Source organism: Mrakia frigida (genome assembly GCF_051309035.1).
Source record: "Mrakia frigida strain ATCC 22029 unplaced genomic scaffold BDY24scaffold_12, whole genome shotgun sequence".
Taxonomy (NCBI): Eukaryota; Fungi; Basidiomycota; class Tremellomycetes; order Cystofilobasidiales; family Mrakiaceae; genus Mrakia; species Mrakia frigida.
The window spans coordinates 697474-717594 of NW_027481269.1; the positions used below are offsets into that span (position 1 = coordinate 697474).

The 20121-nt window shown below is 53.8% G+C and overlaps 7 protein-coding genes across 7 annotated transcripts; 4 read left to right on the forward strand and 3 right to left on the reverse strand.

The window, feature by feature from the left end:
• Positions 1-758: 758 nt before the first annotated feature.
• Positions 759-3320, reverse strand: HOG1 (mitogen-activated protein kinase HOG1). The gene is made up of 11 exons (XM_076640154.1): positions 3082-3320; positions 2882-2925; positions 2655-2754; positions 2458-2547; positions 2337-2367; positions 2092-2225; positions 1741-1762; positions 1558-1625; positions 1431-1442; positions 1187-1265; positions 759-1075 (listed from the first exon to the last, which is right to left on the reverse strand). The coding sequence occupies exons 1-11, from the start codon at positions 3160-3162 to the stop codon at positions 807-809; spliced, it is 930 nt and encodes a 309-aa protein (XP_076497563.1). The 5' UTR covers positions 3163-3320; the 3' UTR covers positions 759-806.
• Positions 3321-4244: 924 nt separating this feature from the next.
• On the forward strand, positions 4245-5842 carry BDY24DRAFT_386828 (uncharacterized protein). The gene is made up of 5 exons (XM_076640155.1): positions 4245-4358; positions 4478-4526; positions 4653-4800; positions 4898-5139; positions 5374-5842. Exons 1-5 carry the CDS (start codon positions 4312-4314, stop codon positions 5410-5412), a joined length of 525 nt encoding a protein of 174 aa, XP_076497564.1. The 5' UTR covers positions 4245-4311; the 3' UTR covers positions 5413-5842.
• Positions 5843-6934: 1092 nt separating this feature from the next.
• On the reverse strand, positions 6935-7850 carry BDY24DRAFT_386832 (uncharacterized protein). The gene has a single exon (XM_076640156.1). The coding sequence runs from the start codon at positions 7478-7480 to the stop codon at positions 6941-6943; it is 540 nt and encodes a 179-aa protein (XP_076497565.1). The 5' UTR covers positions 7481-7850; the 3' UTR covers positions 6935-6940.
• Positions 7851-8130: 280 nt separating this feature from the next.
• On the forward strand, positions 8131-10064 carry YPT7 (Rab family GTPase YPT7). The gene is made up of 7 exons (XM_076640157.1): positions 8131-8333; positions 8412-8434; positions 8657-8737; positions 8858-8903; positions 9035-9181; positions 9380-9457; positions 9575-10064. Exons 1-7 carry the CDS (start codon positions 8304-8306, stop codon positions 9791-9793), a joined length of 624 nt encoding a protein of 207 aa, XP_076497566.1. The 5' UTR covers positions 8131-8303; the 3' UTR covers positions 9794-10064.
• A 99-nt stretch (positions 10065-10163) lies between these two features.
• On the forward strand, positions 10164-11498 carry BDY24DRAFT_386840 (zinc finger MYND domain-containing protein). The gene is made up of 6 exons (XM_076640158.1): positions 10164-10326; positions 10408-10541; positions 10632-10726; positions 10804-10905; positions 11035-11159; positions 11244-11498. Exons 1-6 carry the CDS (start codon positions 10211-10213, stop codon positions 11374-11376), a joined length of 705 nt encoding a protein of 234 aa, XP_076497567.1. The 5' UTR covers positions 10164-10210; the 3' UTR covers positions 11377-11498.
• Positions 11499-11538: 40 nt separating this feature from the next.
• On the forward strand, positions 11539-17385 carry BDY24DRAFT_386841 (armadillo-type protein). Its single transcript, XM_076640159.1, has 23 exons — positions 11539-11684; positions 11844-11987; positions 12139-12260; positions 12357-12454; positions 12541-12718; positions 12791-13029; positions 13108-13203; positions 13271-13353; positions 13428-13503; positions 13593-13867; positions 13954-14739; positions 14812-15256; positions 15332-15402; positions 15470-15564; positions 15629-15735; positions 15809-15976; positions 16054-16200; positions 16274-16460; positions 16534-16547; positions 16626-16640; positions 16717-16801; positions 16876-17024; positions 17112-17385. The coding sequence occupies exons 1-23, from the start codon at positions 11623-11625 to the stop codon at positions 17259-17261; spliced, it is 3792 nt and encodes a 1263-aa protein (XP_076497568.1). The 5' UTR covers positions 11539-11622; the 3' UTR covers positions 17262-17385.
• A 185-nt stretch (positions 17386-17570) lies between these two features.
• BDY24DRAFT_414606 (uncharacterized protein) lies at positions 17571-19526 on the reverse strand (the record flags this gene model as incomplete). The annotated part of the gene is made up of 13 exons (XM_076643338.1): positions 17571-17651; positions 17740-17973; positions 18033-18053; positions 18134-18156; positions 18220-18245; positions 18322-18542; positions 18611-18632; positions 18696-18734; positions 18803-18885; positions 18965-19036; positions 19130-19265; positions 19357-19430; positions 19503-19526. 13 exons carry the CDS (start codon positions 19524-19526, stop codon positions 17571-17573), a joined length of 1056 nt encoding a protein of 351 aa, XP_076497569.1.
• Between the last annotated feature and the right edge of the window lie 595 nt (positions 19527-20121).

Below are 20121 nucleotides of genomic sequence, written 5' to 3' on the forward strand. Positions count from 1 at the left end.
GACGAACGACGTACGCGTTCGAAGTCCTCTGAGATGCCTCTGCCTTCTCTCCAAACAGAACCAGATAGGCGAAGGAGGGTTGATTGAACGGGTCGTCTGTATTTCGTGTTTTTGTGTTTGTAGTACGAGTCGAGCAAACAAGGGAGAAAGAAAGAAAAGCTAAGGTAACTTTGGATTGAGAGAAGAAGATCAAGAAAAAAAGCAGCGAGAAGGAGAGAAAGAGAGAGAGAGACCCAAGAGCTCAGAAAGAAGAAGAGAGAAGAGAGACGGGAGAGGTTTGTAAGTTAAGTACCGCAAGACGGGGGGGAAGATCGAGGGGAGCAAACGAAGGGGAGGGAGGGACGCGACGCGAATCGAAACGAAGAAAGGGGAGAAACCAACTAAAGAGACAGATAGCTAGGCTAGGAGTGGAACGAAAGGAGGGAGACTTCAGAAGTTGGGAGTCGTGGGTGTGCATATAAGACAAGGGAGGGAAGAGGGCAGGGAGAGAGCGAAGAAGGGAAGGGATGCAAGAGAGAGAGAGAGAGAAACGACAAGGGAAACGAGAAAACCAAGAAGACGAAACGAAAGAGAAACCTGAGCAAACAAAGGACGCCTCTGACCGACCGAGATGCCCTAGAGATGCTCTTGAAAGACTAAGAGTAGCAAGAAAGATCGACCGGCGTGGAAGGAAGACTCGTCCTAGTTCAAGCTGGCACGGCGGCTCCCGAGGATTGCTGGTAGTCTTCTCCTCCGTTCTCTCCCTCGGCGGCGTCTCCGAGCTTGTGGAAGTCGAGAATCTGTGAGATGCGACGACGGGAACAGAGTCAGCGTCGAGAAGAAGGGAGGCGACGCGTTCGAGACGAGACAAGAGGAGGAGGAAGACGACGACGACGACGAACCTCCGAGTACATCATGACCTTCCACGTTTCGGTGGGGAGATCGGCGTCGTTGAACGACCAATCGAAGGGCTCTGAAGCCTCGGGCTCGTCGGTAGGGTCGTGGTAAGGCTCGAGGAAGGGGTGGGCCAAAGCGTCGGTAGCGGTGATTCGAGTGCGAGGATCGAAGACGAGCATCTTCTCGAGGAGGTCGACGGCTGTAGTGGCGAACGAAAGAAAGAAGAAAGCAAGTCAGTTGTCGCGTCGAGGTAAACAGAAGAAGGGGGCGACGAAGGAGGGAAGGAAGAGGAAAGGAGAGAACAACGAACCTTGCTCGGAAGCCTTGGGGAACTTCTTTGACAGAGGAACTCGTTCACGCTTGGGAAGGGACTGGACGAATCGGAGGGTCTGGGAGCATAGGAAAGTCGTCGAGAAGGAAGGAAGGAGGATTGAGGTCAGCTCATAAAAGAGAGAAGGGAGAGAAGAGAGAAGGGAGAGCGTGTCGTTCGAGCGCGTCGTTCGAAGACACGTCTCCCAGTCTCCATGATCGAGGAAGCAGTGATTTGAACGTACGTTCTCGGAGCACTGAAGCGAAAGAAGGGGAAGAAAAGGGATCAGCCATCGGGGTTCAGAGTTTGCAGCTAGCGAGCCAGAGACCTCGGAGAGGAATCGAATCCGAAAACAGGGAGGCAAGACTCACGATGGTCTTGATAACCTCGTCTGGAGGAGTTCCAATGAGCTCGGTGATGATGCTGAACTGGTTGACGTCTGATGAAATCCAGAGCCATGGTTCAAGAAGGAAAGAGAGCGGAGAATTAAAGTGATCAGCAGAGGCAAAGGTCAAACCTTCTCGGCCGGGCCCGAAACAAAGCGAGCGACTCACGGTCCTTTCCAGGGAAGATGGGCTGGACGACGAAGGAAGAGAAGATGCGCAGGGAGAAGAGAGGAGTCGGAGTCAGCTTGTGAGTTCTCGATGAGGACCGAGGCGCTCTCGATCGACACTCTTTCCTCGACCGTTCGAGTTGAGGCCTCTCCCTCCCTCCTAAATCTCTTCGGCTGCCCATGTCTCGAACCAGTCCTCCAGCAGTTCCTTGAAAGTCCAACCTGAGCTCCTTCGCTCCAGAGACTGTCTCCCTGATCCTTCTCCATCGTTACGCGCCCGTCAAGCTCGCCTCGCCTCTCGTCTCCGCTCTCCTCCACAGAAGGACCTTCGAAGCGGCGATTGCAAACTCACCTTTCCCAAAAGCATCTCTCCGAGGATGCATCCAACGGACCAGATATCGACGGCGTGATCGTACTGCTGCCAGGTGAGCATGATCTCGGGAGCTCGGTAGTATCGAGTCGAGACGTATCCGGTCATTTGCGAGTCTACAGAGGTGAAAAGGAGCGGGAGTCAGCGAGGTCTTTTCGAACGCTTCACGATGTTGGTCCTGTGGAGTATTGGGAGGAGACAGAAGAGGTGTGGAGGGAATGGCTGACCTTGAATTCGAGCGAGACCGAAATCACAGATCTGAGTGAACGAGGGAAGGAGAACGAACCGTCAGCTCGAGCTCGAAAGGCAGGGACGAGACAAAAAGGTGGTGGATACAAAGAAACATACCTTGAGATCACAGTTCTCGTTGACGAGGATGTTGGAAGGCTTGAGATCTCGGTGGATAACTCCAGCAGAGTGAACGTACTTGAGACCTCGCTGTTTTGTTCGAAGAGGGGAAGAGTCTAGCGTCAGCATCTCGCCTCCAGCAGGACGAACGAGTTCAGACCTTCAAGGACGGATGAAAGGTGAGGGAGAGTACGAACGAGCATCTGGTAGAGGAAGTACTGGATGAACTGATCGTCCAACGGCCGCGAGGTGAGGAGTCGGTGAAGATCGGTTCCGAGAAGCTCAGTGACGAAGTAGCTGATGGGAGTTGAGGAAGAAGAAAGAGGTCAGTACGAGCAGTAGAAGTCGAAGAACGATATGGGATGGATGTGGCAGAAAGGATGGGAGAGAGGGAGAGAGGAGAGGGAGGGGAGGAAGGACGCACATGTCCTCGAGAGGAGAGATGAAGATGTCGGATAGAGAGATGATCTGTTCCAGAAACGAGCGACGTAGGAATGAGTCAGTTTCTCCTTTCCACTACATCGTTCCAAGGCCCCCAGTCCTCCCAAGATGATCTAGCTGCGAAAAGAGACAGGCGCAAAGGGACGATGCCGGCGTGTGGAGGAGGGAGGAGGTCGAACTCACGTTCTCGTGGCGGATGTGCTTCAACAACTTCAACTCCCTGTAGGTCCTCTTGCTCAACACAGGTGTCGAGAAAGGCTTCATGATCTTCTTGATGGCGACGGAGGTGTTGGTGAGCTGATCTTTGGCAGAACTGGAGGAGAACGGGAGGGAGTGAAGGAAAGGAACTCGTCAGCCAGAGCGAGAGGGCAAGCCAAGAGGCGAGAGAGAGGAACGAACCAGACGAGACCGAAAGCTCCCATTCCTGTGAGTGGAAAGAAGAAGCATCAGCGAAGGTTCGAATGGCGAGAGAGGGGGAGAAACGAAGAGGAGGGACGCACCGACGGGGTTGCTAATCGTGAAAGGAGGAGGAGGGGAGGGAGAAGGGGAAAGACGCCGAAGGAGGTTCCGTCAGCTCGTGTTGCAACTTTTGACCTCTCGAGCGAAGAGACTCACAGATCCACGTATCTCGAGGTGACCTCGAAGACCTAGAGAGAGCCAGTATCCATTCAGGTGTACAGAGGAGAGCCGGAAGGAGGATCCGAGGTGAAGTGTGGAGGAGGAGGAGAGGGTAGGTGAGAGAGACGGAGAGGGAGGGGAAGTTGGAAGTCGTTTTTCGAAGGAAAGAAGAGGTGGAAAGAAGCGGATTTTTGGAGAGGAGGTTGAGGAGAGATGAAAGGTCGAGGTGAGGGGTCGAAAGAGGTATCGAAGAAGAAAGGAGGGAGGATGTCAGTCGGCGTTTGAGAGAGAGAGGGAGAGGAAGGGCGAGAGCGACCACCCCGATATGGACCTTTCCTTCCTTCTTTGCTCTCCTCCCGTTCTACCAAGTCCCATATCGTTCAGACCTGAATGAAGATGGAAAGGATACTTACGGTTCCAAAGATTGAGAGTTTGACGAACTGAGCGGACATGGTTGTAGAGGTAGGAAGGGTTGAAGGGAAGGAAGGAGAAGGAGGAGAGATGCTCGGTTGGAATCGAAGCTAAAGTTGAAGGAGCTCGTTCCGTTGGAGTAAGGAACGGGTTCTAAAGATTTCTCGGGCTAGGGCTCGACGAGAGGAAGAGAGGATGGGCGAAGGGGAGTGAAAAAGAAGGGAGGGGAGGTGAATGGTTGGAGAGAAGAAGCACTCAAGGAGGGGAGAGGAGACTGGCCCCCTCGAAAGGGCGAGGCTCTTACAATCAAACCATCACGACCAGCAAAATCAACTTATCATCAATCTCTGTCCCACTTCTCTACCAGCACATCGTAAACCATCCATGGCTGAGCTAGCAACTACAGACATCGCAACACGAGGAGCTCGAGAGTGAGTCCATGCTCCCATGCCTTTTCTCTCCTTCTCCTCCCTCCCTCTGATCCTTTAGCCCCCTCCTCCTGGTTTCGTTGTTTGACACCACTTTTTTCTTTCTCTCGGATGCTTATTAGCTTCGTGCGGATCTATTTCTCAGCTCTAGATTCGGACGAAGCTTCCCTCGTACGTAGAACTTCAACGAATCGAAGCGGTGGCGAAGGACAACGTCGAGCTCACCTTCTTCTCCTTCCTTCCCTCTCTCTCTCTCTCTTTGTTTCTCCTCCTCCTTCAACTGAATCTTCTGCATAGATCCTCCCCCGTCTTCATCGTCCGACGTCTCTCACTTCATGGAACGGCACCCCCCTCTCCCCTGATCTCCTCCCGGACTTCTTCTCCAAACTGCCCTCGTCAAGACACGAAGTTCAGTCGATAGACGTCCATCCCGTCCTGGGAACCAGTACGTCTCACACCTCTGCCCAACCCATCTGCCTTCCTTCAGCCTCATAAAGATTCCGCTCACCTTTTTTCTCTTCCCATCTCGGCTGTTTTTCCAGCCCCTGCTCCTCTTCAAGTCATCGCCTCCGGTCTCGTTCTTCACTTCTCCCCTCTCCCTCCTACTCCCACCGACACCCCGGAAACCATCGCAGCCTCGAGCAAGATCCCTCCTCAGTCGGTGACCGAGTACAGGAAGAACAAGCATCCGGACGATATGCAGAAGATGCCTAGGATGTTCCATGCGACCTTTTTGTTGCTGCCTGTGGGAGGGGCTGAAGGAGCGGAGGACGGAGGTGTGAAGGTGAGTCTCTTTTTCCTCGACGACGAAGATGAGAGAGGTGGAGATTGGGGAGTCGAAGAATGGAGGGGCGGAGGCTTCGATGGTCTGGGAGTTTGTCGAGCGAGCTGAAGGAGGAGGAGCTCGAAGGGAGGGAAGGCGAAGGGACGAACGCGACTCTCCCGCATTCCTTCCTCACGCAGAGCTGACATTGCTTATCTTTCTCCTCTTCCTTCTGAAACTTCTTCCTTTGCACAGTACTACGTTGCTTCGACCATGTACCGCTTCGTCGGTTAACACTTCGTCGTCCGAGAGGAGAAGGAGGAACGAAGGAGCGACTCAACTGTACCAACAAGAACCCACCCTCAACCCACCGATACCCACTACCTAGCTTAGACATATGTACTTCTACTTGTATCTTACGTCCTGCTGTGGGAGAGAAAGCCGCAAAGAGGAGGAGCTCGTCGAGGAGTCGAACGAAACGGCAGACGGACAAGAACGGTCGACGACGGCCTTCTCTTCGATTTTGGAGGGCTTTCGTGCCCTGGTAACCATCTAAAGCGGAGAAGTGTACATTTTCGAGCAATATCGAGGCATGGTGGGATATCCTCAGCCTTTACCAGAGCGGGAAACTACGAGAAACGGAGCGTCATCGACGCGTCGAACTTTCGAACTTTTTCTCTCGTTGTGATCTGAAAGACTTCATCTCATCTCTCCCGCAGCTCCAACGAGGCTCTCCAGTTTTTAAAGGAACTCCCTCTCGCTTCCAAGGTGGCTCAAAAGCTTCCGTCCGTCCTCCTTGGTGAGGTTGGCGAGGATCTTGAGGGCCGCGTCGACGCTTTGGGCGGGAGTGAGGGGTTGACCGTTCCAGCCTGGAGCGGCCTGCAAGAGGTGACGAAAAAGCGAAATAAGACGGAATCAGCTTCGTCGGTCGAGAAAAACGGAGCACCTCTCGAGCTGAGAAAGAGAAGAGAGGGACCCGACTTTCTTGAACGACGTCTCCATCTCGACGAAGAACTTGAGGCTCTCCTCTGAGGATCCGTTCGTAGGAACTTTGCCTGGTAGTGATTAAAAAAGAGGGAAGAAGTAGGAGTGAGTGAGACGCGCAGGGACGCGTCTGCGAGAAAGAAAACGACGACGACTCGCTCCATCTCCGACATGTCGACGTATCCTGGCGAAAGAGCGATGATGATGAGCCCCTCGTAAGCGAGCTTGATGAAGAGCTTGAGGACGGCTAAGTTCAAGGCTGACTTGCTAACGGTATAAGGGAAAGAGTGTGGGAACTGCAAAACCCCCCGACGCGTTGACCTTCGAGCTGTTTCAAACGTGCAGAGGTTGAGAAGGCAAGAACCTCCCTGAGACTTCCTGGTGAACTCAAAAAAAAAAAACTCGCAGCTTTCCGAAGGAAGGAAAGAGGATGCGAGGAGACGAACGAGGATCCATCGCGTCGTTGCTCGTTGAAACAGACTCGAGCTCCTCCTTCCCGTCTCAACAGCGAAAGGAAAGCAAAAAGCGACTGAGTCCATAAAGCGAAAGAAGTCATGTTGTATCGAGAGAGATGTGGAAGATGGCATGGGGAGTTTTGGAGGGGTGAAGCCGAAGGGAGCGAGAGGGACGAGGAGACGCGTCGAGATCGGAGGAAGGGAGCGAACGGGAGGCTTCTGAGATTCAGGGAGAGGCAAAACGACGTCAAAAGTGATGCTTTCAGCAGGCAGCGAAGATACTCTGCGAAGGCATGGTGACAGAGTTGAAGAGGGAAAGAACTCACGTCTCGGCCCACTTCCTCTCCTCTTCTCCTCTCACGGCTCGCTCGACGTCGACCTTGCTACTCTCCTCCCCCAAAACGAGATTCCCGTCGACCGGAGATTACAGACGGACCAGTGACCGCGAGAGGGGATGGAGACGGGGGGAGTTGAGCGACGAACGAACGGAGGAGAGATTGAAACTCCGAGGAGAGAGTTGCTGCTTGGCTGAAGAGCGTTCGGAGGAGGGTAGGAGGGGCTGATGAGACGATTGCGAGAATAATATCCTGTTCCGACCGAGCGTTAGGTGCTGCTGAGTTCCTGGTGTCGAAGAATCCTCCCTCCTCCCCTCCCGGCGGGTCGACTCCTTGGTCTCCCTCCGCTTCCCAGAGCCCCTCCTGCTTCACCTCAGAACCCAGAATCGGCTCCAGTCCAGGCTTGACATCTCCCTCGAGCTTGAAGAACGGTTTGACGTCGACGGGATCCGTCTTGATCGCAAACTTGACGTCGGCGCTCGAGGTCTCCTCCTCCGCTGAAGCCCATGGATTCGAATCCTGCGGTGGTGGTAGAGAAGGAAGTGGTGAGGGTTGAGATCGAGGAGGAGCAGCCCAGCTCTCGGCCATTTCCGTATCTGGAGAAGCGGCGGAGACGAGCTGGTCGCTTTGAGGTTGGAGGGCTGAAAGTTGAGCTTCGAGGAGATTGATGTTGTGGGAAGAGGAAGCGAGGTTGGCGGCGAGAGAGGCAACTGAGAGGGAGATACACAGATTATGAGTTCAAGCTCTACAGAGACAGGAAAGACTGGGCGAAGCTACCTTGTTTTTCGAGATCAGCGAGGTGAAGCAGAGGAGTCAAGGGATGCGAGAGCAAGGAAATGGGGCTCACCGAGCAGCATGGGCCCGTTTAGCTGCAGACTTCTTCTTGGATTCATTCCGGTGTGCGAGACGGACCCGTTTCTTTGCTTCCAATAGAGTTATGGGCATAGCTGAGGTGGTGGGTTGGAGAGATTCAGGCGAAGGGCAGCGAGCTCGCCTCGAGGCCTTGACTCGTTTACTCGTTGAAGCGACGGGAGGAGAAGGGCTGGGAGGGACGAAGTCGGGGACCGTAGCCGATTCTGATCTTTCCCTTTTGACCATCTTGATGAGAAGGGGAGAGAAGAAGGACGAGGGGAGGAGGGAGACAAGGAGGGAGAGGGAGGGACCGGGGGTCGAAGCGGTTGGAGGAGAACTCGGATCGATAGCTTTCCTGCCCTTTAACTTTCAAGTGTTTTTCAGCTCGACTGTATGAATCTCAGCTCCTCCTAGTCCGGATAGATCTCGAGTCGAAAGCTTGATAGATTTTATTCAGGGAGGCTTCAGAAAGGAGGGTGATCGAGACTTCGACCTGACCTCCTCCTCGTCCTCCTCCCTCTCCCTCAACCCTCACCCTCCCCCCTTCCACCTTTTCAACATGGCATCCAGAAAGAAAGTCCTTCTCAAAGTGAGTTTTCTCTCTCTCCTACTGCTCGATCAACGTAGAAGGAACTGACGGCTTCCGTTCGCTCTCTCTCTCGTCCAGGTCATCATCCTCGGAGATAGTGGGTCAGTCCACCTTCCTCTTCTTCCCTCTCCCTTCCTCCTTCGATCATCCTGCAGCTCTAAAGACGAGCATCTACTGATCCTGCTCTTCTTCAACCCTTCCAAACCACCTCGTCTCTTCTCACCTCCTCCTCGACCTGCACCCCTCTCGCTTCCCTCCCCCTCCCCTCCTTCCACCTACCTCCCCTCCCCTTTCCCTCCCTCGTCTCGGTCCGCCCTCTCCAGAGTCGGAAAGACCTCGCTCATGAACCAATACGTCAACAAGAAGTTCTCAAACCAGTACAAGGCTACCATCGGAGCTGATTTGTGAGTATCGATCCTCCTTTCGTTGAGGAGGAAGCGAGGTCGGTGTAGGCCGTTGGGTCGTTCCTTTGAGCCTCTCTCCCTTCGACCGTACTGATTCTCTCCTATCCTTCTCTTCTGTAGCCTTACCAAGGAGGTTATGGTCGAGGATCGTCTCGTCACCATGCAGGTTCGTTCTCCTCTGCAGCACTCGCTCCCTTCCCCATCTCCGTCCCCTTCAGCTCGAACCTGACCTCTCCTTCCTCCTCCACCTTTTCCCCTTCTCCTTCTCCTTCTCCCTCTTTTCTTCCTTCATCACAGCTCTGGGACACCGCTGGACAGGAGCGTTTCCAGTCGCTTGGAGTAGCCTTCTACCGGGGTGCCGACTGCTGTGTGCTCGTCTACGACGTCAACTCGACCAAGAGCTTCGAGACCTTGGATTCTTGGAGGGACGAGTTCCTCATTCAGGTCAGTCTTCACTTTCATTCGTCTGCAGCTCTCGTGTCTCAGCGGAGGAGGAGTCAGAGAAAGAGGGCCTGATGGTGTGCTTGAGAAGAGGGAGGAAGCGAAGGAGCTCACCGAAACAATCAAGCTGACCTCTCCCCTCGTTCTCTTCCTCCTTCCTTCTCCTCCTCTTCCCTCCCCTCGACATCGATATCACTACAGGCGTCTCCTCACGACCCCGAGAACTTCCCCTTCGTCCTTCTCGGTAACAAGATCGATCAGGGAGAGTCGAAGCGAATGGTTCGTCCCCTTTCCTTCCCAAGCTCGCACCTCCTCCTCCTCCTCCTCTCCTCCCTTCTTCCCCTCCTTCGCCTTCCCGAAGCTCACCATCACCCCTTCCCTCTTCATCTTCTACAGGTCTCTCAGAAACGAGCCATGACCTGGTGTCAATCCAAGGGCAACATCCCTTACTTCGAGACCTCGGCGAAGGAGGCCATCAACGTCGAGCAGGCCTTCCAGACGATCGCCAAGAACGCGTTGCAGCAGGAGGCCGAGGTGGAGCTGTACGCCGACTACCCTGATCCTATACGTATCGACGCCGATGGAGGACAGACCTACGGAGGGTGTGCTTGTTAATTCGTTCGTTTCGTTTCGTCTCGTCGCTTTCGGTTTCGGTCTACGGTTTCTTTCCTTCTCCTCGACGATTGCCTTTTTTTTCCTTTGTTTTCTTTGACGTCTCTCCCTGCTCCATACCCTCTTTTTTTAATACTACTGCGTTCGCTCTTTGTGGTGCGAGGTCGCAACCGTCAGAGCTCAGCGACGCGTCGGTCGACCTCGGGTCTTCGAGGCTCTGCGAAAAAGACCGCTCGTAGGTTCACAACTGCTTATGACCTTTCACACTCTGCGATCTCCGGAAAGTGACTGTCTAAGATAATCTTGGATCTGAGTGAACCCTTTAGCCTTTGAAAGTATAGAAGAAAAGGTGTGGCGCGTCCAGAGCGAGAAACTCGTTTGGTCGAGCTCAACTTCTTCCTTCCTCCAACTCCCTCGACCATGTCTTCCCCCGCCGAACAAAGCATCAAGAACAGCTCGATTCAAACTCCTGGAGAGACCGCATCTCAGTGTCAGGCTTGCTTTAAACATATTCCTACGTCGAAGGTCCTCGTTTGGTGAGCACCAGAACGAAGAAGAGGAAGGGAAAAGAAGGAAATGAGGCTCGCGCTGACCTCCCTTTCTTTTCGAACCCACAGCGGCAGATGCAAAAGCTCTCGTTACTGCTCGGTTGAATGTCAGAAGAAGGCCTATCCCAGTCACAAAGATGATTGTAGAGCGAAGGCTGCTATCCTAGCGAAACCCGTAGGAAGCGGGCAGCCCACGCCGGATGGTGAGCTCAACTTTCCCTTCCCTTCCTCACTTCCCTCCCTCCTCCTCACTCGTCTCTCAGCTCTGACCTCTCATCTTTTCTCGTTGATAGATCACAAGGCCTTCATGGATATTCATCGTCCGATAGTGACCTACGCTGCCGTATCAGCCTTCGAGCTTCATACAGAGGAAGGTAGAGCGTCGCTCGTGAGCTCGATTCCTCCAGCCTGCCCCTCGTTTCTTGCTTCTCGAGCTGACCTCTCGTTCCCGCTTCGTCTTCGCAGAGCAAGAAGGTGATGGTGATTCACTCGAAGTTCAACCCCTTAGAGAAGGAGGACGGGAAAAAGTTCAGTTTCCTTGGAGGAAGTGTCGAGACGATGGAGGAGGTCCGTCTTTCTTTCCCCTCTCTCCTTCTCGCCTCGACACCTGCCGCTCGACGAGTTGATTACTGCCTGACTTTCCTCTCGACTCTCTCTTTTCGCCTGGCTCTCCATTCATTCCTTCTCAACCGCTAGGTCGCTGCAGTCTTCCCACCTCAACTGAAATTAATCGAAACTCGGAATCGCCTCGCCGCAGAGGCCCTAAACCTCCATGGGACAGACCTTTATTCCCTCGTGCTCTGGGTTCCTGCTGAAGCAGGGTGAGCCTCACGAGCCTGTGCTTCTTCTGAGGTCGAGTCGAGTAACTTCGCGTCTGACTCTCCGTCCTCCTCGCATCGTTCTAGATCGTCGTTCCTCTTCGTCACGCCTCTCGTCTGGGTCAACGACGACATCAAGAACCTTACACGTACTCGGGAAGCTCCAGAGTGGAAGGGATTGTTGCAGGAGCACTTCGAGAAGGGGAAGCCGGTGTTTTAGAGCAGCGAGAGGAGATGAAGAGCGGATCGAAAGCAGAGCGCGTCGATCGATTCTCATGACTCTTTCGACCTTCTCTCGTCTCAGATAAGGTCGATGTCGCTGTTTCGTTTGTCTCTTTTTACGAAAACCCAGTACTTCAGTTGGAGAAGGTGAGTAAAAATCGACGACGCGAGGGCACTTCGCGTCAAGTTCGACTCGACCTTCTCTCTCCCTCCCCTCCTCCTCTTTCCCCTCCCACCCACGACCATGCCCAACTTTCAAGCCCAAACTTTGCTGGACAAAGCGTCCAGCGACGATGCAGATCTCAGGTGAGTGCACTCTGGCCTCTTTCTTGCTCTCTAGTAGCAAGGAAGCTAGAGGGAAACGACCTCCACCGAAACGAAGAGCTCATCTCCTCCTTCCCTTCCTCCCTTTCCCCCCTTCTCTCCCCTCCTTTCCTCCCTCCTTCGCTTCCTTGATGGCTCCAGATTCATGGCCCTGACGGATCTCGTTACGGAAGCCTCTCATCCTGGCTTTGCTGTTGACGAGAACACCGAGACGAGGGTGACGGAGATGGTGCTCAAGCTGATGGAGGACACGAACGGAGAAGTCAAGAACGCTGGTGTCAAGGCGTGAGTGCAACTGTTTCCTTCTTCATATATAACCGAGCTGTTGGTGTGAGGAGTAGGAGAAGGGATAAAGATACTAACCTCCTTCGAAAATCTGACTCTTGAACCCATCTCCACCTCTTCTTCTCCTCCCTCCTTCCCTCCCTTCCTCCAGCCTGTCAGCTCTCGCTCCTCGCTTGAGGAAGCCTCAACTCTCAAAGGTCATCGATCGTCTCATCATCCTCTCAAGCGGTGGAAGCGGGAAGGAGGAGTCTCTCAGAGATGTCGCTTCTCTTGGTGAGTACTGCTATCTAAAAGATCTGAGGAGCTGGAGGAGAGAGAGCTCACTGACCTTCCCTTCTCCTCCTCCTCCCTGCCCTTTCTTTCCTTCAGCTCTCAAGACCGTCACTTCCCAGATCGGACCCGAGTCTACCATCGCTCAGACTGTCGTTGAGAAGCTTCCTCCCAAGCTCCTCGCTCAGCTCGATGCCGTACGTCGAGCTCAGCTCCTTCCATCTCCTCCCCGTCCCTCTCTCCTTCCGTGAGCTCACACTCTCCTTCTTTCTTTCTCTCGCAGAACTCCCTTCCTCCTCAACAAACTCTCGAAACCCTTGACATCCTTTCGGATCTCTTCATTCGATTCCAAGGTCTCATCCTTACCCAAACCGAGATCCAAAAGGAATCCCTTCGAGTTCTCGTCGGTCTCCTCTCCACCGGACGTCTCGCCGTCAAGAAGAAGGCTATCGTTGCTCTTGGTTAGTTTCCTCGTCCTCCACGATTCTTTCTTAAGCTTGGGCCGACCTTTGACCCCTTCCTCGTGTTCCTAGGTTCCCTAATCAGCTCCTCCGTCCCCAAGATCTTCACCTCCCTTTCCAAAACCCTCATCTCCACCCTCTCCGACTCGAGCACCAGCCCCGAGGTCTCGAGAGCCTACATCATGCTCGTTGGAACTCTCTCGAGGTCGGCTCCTCAGAAGACGGGTCAGGTCATCAAGGAGGTGATGCCTTCCATCTTGCAGATCTGCAGGAACGAGGAGGACGAGGACGGACGAGAGGTTGGACTTGCTGTGAGTTTTCACCTTTCCCTCTTCGAGCTTTCGGGCAGTCGGACGAGAAGCTCATCTTTTTCCTTCTGATTCGAACAGACGTTGGAGAGCCTGATTCTCAAATGCCCTACCGAGATCACTCCTTTCATCACCTCGATTCTCGCCGTCGCGGTTGAGCTCGTCGCTTACGATCCTGTTAGTTCGACCTTCTCTCCTCGTTATCTCGCACTCGAGTCTGTCACTGACTAATTTATTCTTGCAGAACTACGCTGGGGACGACGAGGACGACGAGGAAATGGACGATGGCGAGGAGGACGAGGACGAGGATGAGGACCTGGAGGAGGAGTGAGTTCGATTTTCTCCCTCAAGCCGCGCCGAACTTTCTCTCTCGAGGATCTGACCTTTCTGGTCCCACCCAGGTACGACGACGAGGAGGATGCTACCTGGAAGGTCAGGCGAAGTGCTGCCAAGGTTCTTTCTGCCATCGTCTCGACTGTTTGTCCTGTTTCTTTCTACCTTCTTTTCTCGACGCGACTCTTCTCCCCTTACTGATCTCTTTCAATCTCGGTTTGAATCTTCTTCAGCGATCCGAGCTTCTCCTCGACTTCTTCAGAACCGTCTCCCCCGTCCTCATCTCCCGAATCTCGGAACGAGAGGAATCCGTCCGACTCGAGGTCTTCGCTACGCTCTCCCTCCTCCTTCGACAGACCTTCGTTTTCGGCCAGACCGCATCCGCCGACGAAGAAGAAGATTATGGACGGATGACCCCTGGAACCCTCAAGAGGAAGAGAGAGGCTGACGAGGAAGAGGCTAGGAAGGGTGGGAAGCGAGACGCGATCATGGACGACGCGGAGGATACGTGAGTTTTCCTTTCTCGAAGCCTCCGACCTCACTGAAGACTCACGATCTGATCAACATCCCTGTTTTCCCTTTCCCTTCAAGCAGCCCTCTCTCCCTCCTCCAGTCTCAGGTCCCAGGACTCCTCAAGCAGGTTCTCAAGCAGCTCGGAACGAAGTCGCTTCCAACAAAGCAGGCTGGGTTCGTCCTCCTTCGAGAACTCGTCGCCGTCCTTCGAGGGGGTCTCGACTCCCAAGCCGTCGTCGTCTGCACTCGAGTCACCGACACCCTCTCCACCTCCGGATCCTCCAACACCGCTCCCCTCACCGCCGAAACCCTCTCCTTCCTCGGCCAATTCTTCGCTACCCACTCGGTCTCAGTCTACCAAGCCTACCTGCCCAAGTTCGTCCCTCAGGTCGTTCGTCTCACCCAGGATAAGTCGCAGAGGACCAGCATCGAGGCCTTCGTCGTCGCATCCGAGCTCGCAAAGAGTCTCCGTCAATCCCTCCACCTCCCTCTCGCCGCTGGTCTCGCTCCCTTCGTCGAGCAGATCTACAAGGCCGCCACCGACGTCCTCGAAGGAAACCTCGCCGATGTCGACGTCCGAATCAAGGCTCTCGATACCCTGGCGGATCTCCTTTCGTTCGAGGGAGACGTTCTCGACTCGCAATTCCCAACCTGCCTCGGAATCCTCTCGACGAGCCTTGGAAACGAGACGTTGAGACTCCCAGCTCTTCGATCGATCACTCGAGTCGCAGGAAGCTCTCTCTGTCAAGGAGAGGTCTTCGGAGCGTGGTTGCTCGAGAGCTTGCAGACGGTTGCTGCCGTTCTGAAGAGGGGAAGCCGATCGGTCAAGTCTGCCGCCTTCGATTGTTTGGAGGCGATCCTCACGAGGTAAGCTCTCTCCTTACTCCCCTTTCACACTCTCTTCAACAACTCACTGATCTTGCGTTTTTCTTCTTGCAGGCTCGGAGGTGCCGTCCCCGAATCGGTCGCGTCAGAACTCATCCTCGACCTCCAACCCTTCATCGTCGACACCGACCTTCACAACCTCCCTCTCGCTCTCGACGTTCTCGTCCTCCTCCTCAAGGTCCAACCTGGAGCCAAGGCCACCATCGAGTCTGAGATCCTCCCCAAGGTCTACACCGTCACTCGATCTCCCCTCCTTACCGGAATCCCTCTCGAAGCCGTCCTCTCGTTCTTTGGAGGGCTCGTCGCTCCCGACCCGGATCTCGCTCTCAACGTCATCCCTGAGCTCATCAAATTCGTCAGCAAGCAACAGGCCATCCCAGACGCTACGAGCGGAGACACCCAGTCCTACAAGACCGTCTCGAAGTGCGTTGGAGTCATCGTCGCCGCGTCGCAGAGGAACAGCGCCGGAGTCATCGCCGAGTTCTCGAAGCACATTCAGGCGAGTTCGCTCTTCAACCTTCTCGGTTTGCTATCTTACTGCGTAGATCTGACCTCGAGATGATTTGGTCTACAGAAGTCAACCAAGTCGAGTCCTCCTACGGTCTTCCTCGCTCTGCTCTCCCTCGGAGAGGTCGGTCGAAACATGTGAGTCGTTCTTCCTCGTAAACGTCTTCTTCGAACTTTCACTGACGAGTCCCTTTCTTTCTTTCAGCGACATGTCGAACCACGCCGATATTTTCGCTCGAATCATCGAGCTCTTCACCGATCCCAGTGAGGACGTCAAGGGTGCTGCCGCTTTCGCTGCCGGTGAGTTCTCCCTCTTCTTTCCTTCGTCTGTTTTCTGTTCACTGACCTTCGCCTTTTTCTCCAGGTAACTTCGCCGTCGGAGCTCCCAAGTACCTCCAACCTATCGTCAAACAGGTCGAGACCGCTGCCGACCGAGAGACCAAGCTTCTCTCGCTTCACGCTCTCAAGGAGGTTCGTCTTCGTTTCGATCTCGACGTGTCTTCGATCTCATTTGCACAACTCTGACTTCTCGTCTTCTTCCCAGGCCATCTTCCACTGTTCAAGATCTCAGCTCGAGAGTGTCGCCGATACTCTCTGGAAGCCCCTCTTCGAGGATTCGGAAACTCAGGCGGAGGAGACGAGGCACGTCGTCGCTTCTTGTATCGGAAAGCTCACGACCTCGAATCCTGCGAAGTACCTTCCCTTGCTTCAGGCAAGTACTCTTCGCTATCTTTCCCTCCCTGAATGAACCCTCTTCTGACTTCGATTTCCACTCTCCCTCCGAAACAGAGCCGACTCCAATCTCCTTCCGCCGACGTTCGAGCCACTGTCGCCTCTGCCGTTCGGTACACCTTCACCGATACGGCTGCTTCTTACGACGACATCCTCGCTCCTCTCATCGTCGAGTTCCTTTCCTTGATGCACGATGAGGATCTCGTGAGGTTCTCTTCCTCTTCTCCCCGTTCCGTCCTATCGACGCTGACTCCGTTTCTTTTCATCTCTTCCTCAGACCGTCCGACGACTCTCCCTCGGATCCCTCAACGCCGCTGCTCAGCACAAGCCTCAGCTCATCAGGGAGCACCTCGGAACCCTTCTCCCTCTGCTCTACGGCGAGACCGAGATCAAGAAGGAGTTGTTGAGGACCGTTCAGATGGGACCGTGGAAGCAGGTGTTCGATGATGGACTCGAGACTCGAAGTGAGTCTCGTTCTGGCTCCGTCTCTATATAACCGAACGCAAGCTGACTTTCTCTTCTTTCCATCATCTTCAGAAACCGCTTACGAGGTGAGCAGTCGATGATTCTCGTCGCGTCGCCGAGCCGGAACTGATCTTTCCTCTTCCTTTTATTCTTTTCCGCTCCAGACCATGTACACCTTGGTGAGATCCTCTTGCTTCCTACCTGCGCTCGACCGAGCGTGCTCTTACTGATTTCTTCGTCTCGTCTTCCTCTCAGCTCGATACCTGCCTCTCCAAGATTGACATCCCAACGTACCTCGCTCGAGTTGTCGCTGGACTCGAGGACGCCGACGAGATCAAGGGTCCGTACTGACTCTTAACTCTTCCATCCCTCCCGATACACACTGACCTCTGCCCTGATTTTCCCCTCGAACAGTCATCTGCTTCCTCTCCCTCGCTCGACTCTCCCACCTCGCTCCCGCTCCCGTCACCCAGATCCTCGACGACGTCAGCGAGAGCTTCAAGGAGACCATGAAGGCCTTCGTCGGTGGAAAGGATACCGTCAAGCAGGACTTCGACAGGAAGGTCAGTTCTTTGCCCTTCTGCCTTCCTCTTGATCGACGTCGAGACGAATCCAAACTGACAACGACTTCTCTACCTTCTTCTCTCTAGGCTGAGCTCCAACGATCCGCTCTTCGAACCATCTTCCAGCTTTCGAAACTCTCCTCTACTGCCACGACGCCCAAGTGGGAGGAGGTCGTCGTCTCGGTCAGGCGGGGAGAGTTCGCTCGAGAATGGGCGGAACTGGAACGAGCTCTTTGATTTTCTTCTCTTCTCTCTTTCTGCCGAAACCGTTCAGCCCACCGCTATATCTACCTTCTGCTTTTGCTTTCTTCCTTCTCGACGTTCTCGTACACCAAAACATCTGATGACCTCTCACGTTTCTCTCTCTGTCTTCGTTCGGGAAGAACGGTCGTTGCGTTAAGATTGTAAGAGAGAGAGAGGGGGCGACTTGGGGAAAGATGGGCTAGGGTAGACAGACGTACGGAATCCAGAAGCACATAACAAGAAGCAAAAAAGAGAGGAAATTGAGGGAGACGGTAGAGATGAGAAAAAGAAATCAAAAGCCATTTAACGATAGTGACGCATCCGATTCGCAGAATCCGCGTCGTCTTCATCCATGGAGACGTCGACCTGAACACTCGTCTCTTGCTGTAGAATGGGCGTGAATGATTTTGGGAGAGAAGAGTCAGTAAGCTTAGAAATCGGAAGGCACGACGCGTCGAGAGATCGAACCAACCTCGATTCGAACGACTCCGCCTTTCTTTCCATCCCGATCGTCCAGCTCGTAGGTCGCAGTCGTACCCTGCCCTTCGTAAGGCTGACGGACGACTCCGGCGACGAGTTCGTTGGCGGATTCGTTTCCTCGTCCAAACTTGGGGTTCGAAGAGGTGGTAAGAGAGGACTGGCGTCGTTCGGCTCGCTCTCTTCGTTTCGAAGTGAGTTGACGGAGGGAGAGGGCGTAGTAGCGGAACTGAACGGAAGGAATGCATGTCAGTATGAATATTTTACTGTGAAGGTGTTTGCACGAACCAGCTCGGACTGCGACCCAAACTAAGAAAGAAAGGAGGAAGAGGGTCAGCATCACCGCGACGCGTCGAACGGATTTGGATCGAAGAAGGGAGGTCTCTCACGATCAGGAAGGTTTCGAGTCCAGCTAAAGGAGTGATAGAGATCAGTCAGCTTGTGATGGGGCTATCAAGGAGGTAGGAAGACTCACTAAGGCTCATAACGAAGTCGAAGGGACTGAAAGCAAAAAAAGAAACGGAAGTCGAGTCAAATGCGCTTCGAACACGCTTCGCAAAAAAACGTCTGAACTCACGTGGAAGAGGGCTGATTGATGATTGTGATACTTGTTATAGCAAGCACGAACATGACTACTCCAAGCCCGCCGACTTCGAAGAGCATCCCGTTCTGGATGTTGGACGCGTCGAACAGGCGAGACGACTGAAGTCCTTGAGCAATGTTGCTCTTGTACTCTTGATAGATGGAGAATCCGATCAGAAGATCGATTATAAAGGTAAGGATGTTCAGAGTGATGGCCTGTACGAGGAAGAAATGGAGTGAGCGGAGAAAAGGCATCGAAGAAGAGAAACGCGTTGGCGACGAACAAAAAGAGAGCAAAAGTTCAATCTGGAGGGATAAAACGCGGTCAGCGACGGTCTTTCATCATCTTGATTGAGATAATATACTCACAGATCAAGGTTGTAGACCACAAAGTAGAATTCTGCTGGGCTAAAAAAGGGGAAAAGCGCGATGAGCTTGACGTTCGTCGAAAGGGGGAGACGCGTGCAAGAACCCACACTACGAGCTCTCGATTCTTCAAACCAAGCACCAAAGCGACGGCAGAGATGGCAAGGAGTCCTATCCACGGAATGGCAATGAGCTGAGTGCAAGAAAAAGGCCTACCGTCAGGCTGAGACTAAAGGGATCGAGGAGCGACGGAGAAAGAGAACGGAGCTCACGACGACAGTCGCGAAACCAGAGTCCATGCTCCTCTGGAAGTTTTTGAAGAAGCGTTGAACTTGACTCCACATCTGATTCAGTGATTGGGACACGAGAAGAAGATATGAGCGGATGCAGTCGTGAGATAAGAAGAGGAGAAGGGAGGCTAATGAAGGTGAGCTCACAAAGATCGTTACTCCCAGAATGCAGAGGGCAAGAGCAGGACCTAGACCGGCTAGTGCAGCTGCTTGGAAGATCGCGAGGCCAAAGGCGGGTTGGTACCCTTCTCTGTTGATGGGACGAGCTCCAGAGTTGAGCAGTCTGAGAGAGAAGGGGAAAAAACGAAGAGGTCAGAATCGAGCTTCATCCACTCCCAGAAGCCAGGTTTGAGACAGGAAGAAGATGTTCTCACGTCAATACGGAAGAAATAAGATAGAAGAGCAGAAGAATGAGGAAATTGAGTAGAGTTGGGTGCCGTTGGACTCGCTGGGAGAAAACGAAGGTCGCCGTAATGACGGCCAAAAAGAAGATCGAGAGGAAGGAGAGGATCAAAAGAACAGTGATCTCATGTTGTTGAGGCATAGCTCGTAGGGTTGAAGCCTCGAGAGGGAGGAAGGGAGAAGCTAGGAAGAAGGGGAGGTGGCGGGAAGGGAAAAAGAGGGAAGGTCGAGGCGAAGAGATGGTGGTGGTTCTTGGGAGAAAACGCGAAGAGTCACTTCCTCGCCCCTGACTAACCTTACGGAACAGCCGGCCCCTTGTCGTCGCTCACTCCGGCTCGAAAGAGATCCCCGACGTTCTTCCACGCGAGAGAAAGCAGGGGTTGGGACAAAAACGAACAGACAAACGCGTCTTCCTCCGAGCCAAGTGTTAATTGGCGCTGATCTTCCTTCGAGCAGTATATCAGCCCAAAACTTGATCGACGGCTGAGACCTACAACAGTTCTACGCCTGATTTAGGTTCTGAACCTTTCTGGGGAGCGCATGGAGCGGAGTTTGAGCAAAGGGGGAGGGAGGACGTGGTGAAGGGGAAGAAGTAAGACGCTTTCCCTTCTTTCTTCTGATTGAAGCATTCGAACAGCTTCCAGCTCGTCTTACGCTAGATCCGAAGTCCAATCCGCTAGAAAATCTTCTCGCGTCGCGTCGCGTCGCGTCGTCTCCGACCTCGGCTCTCGAGGAAA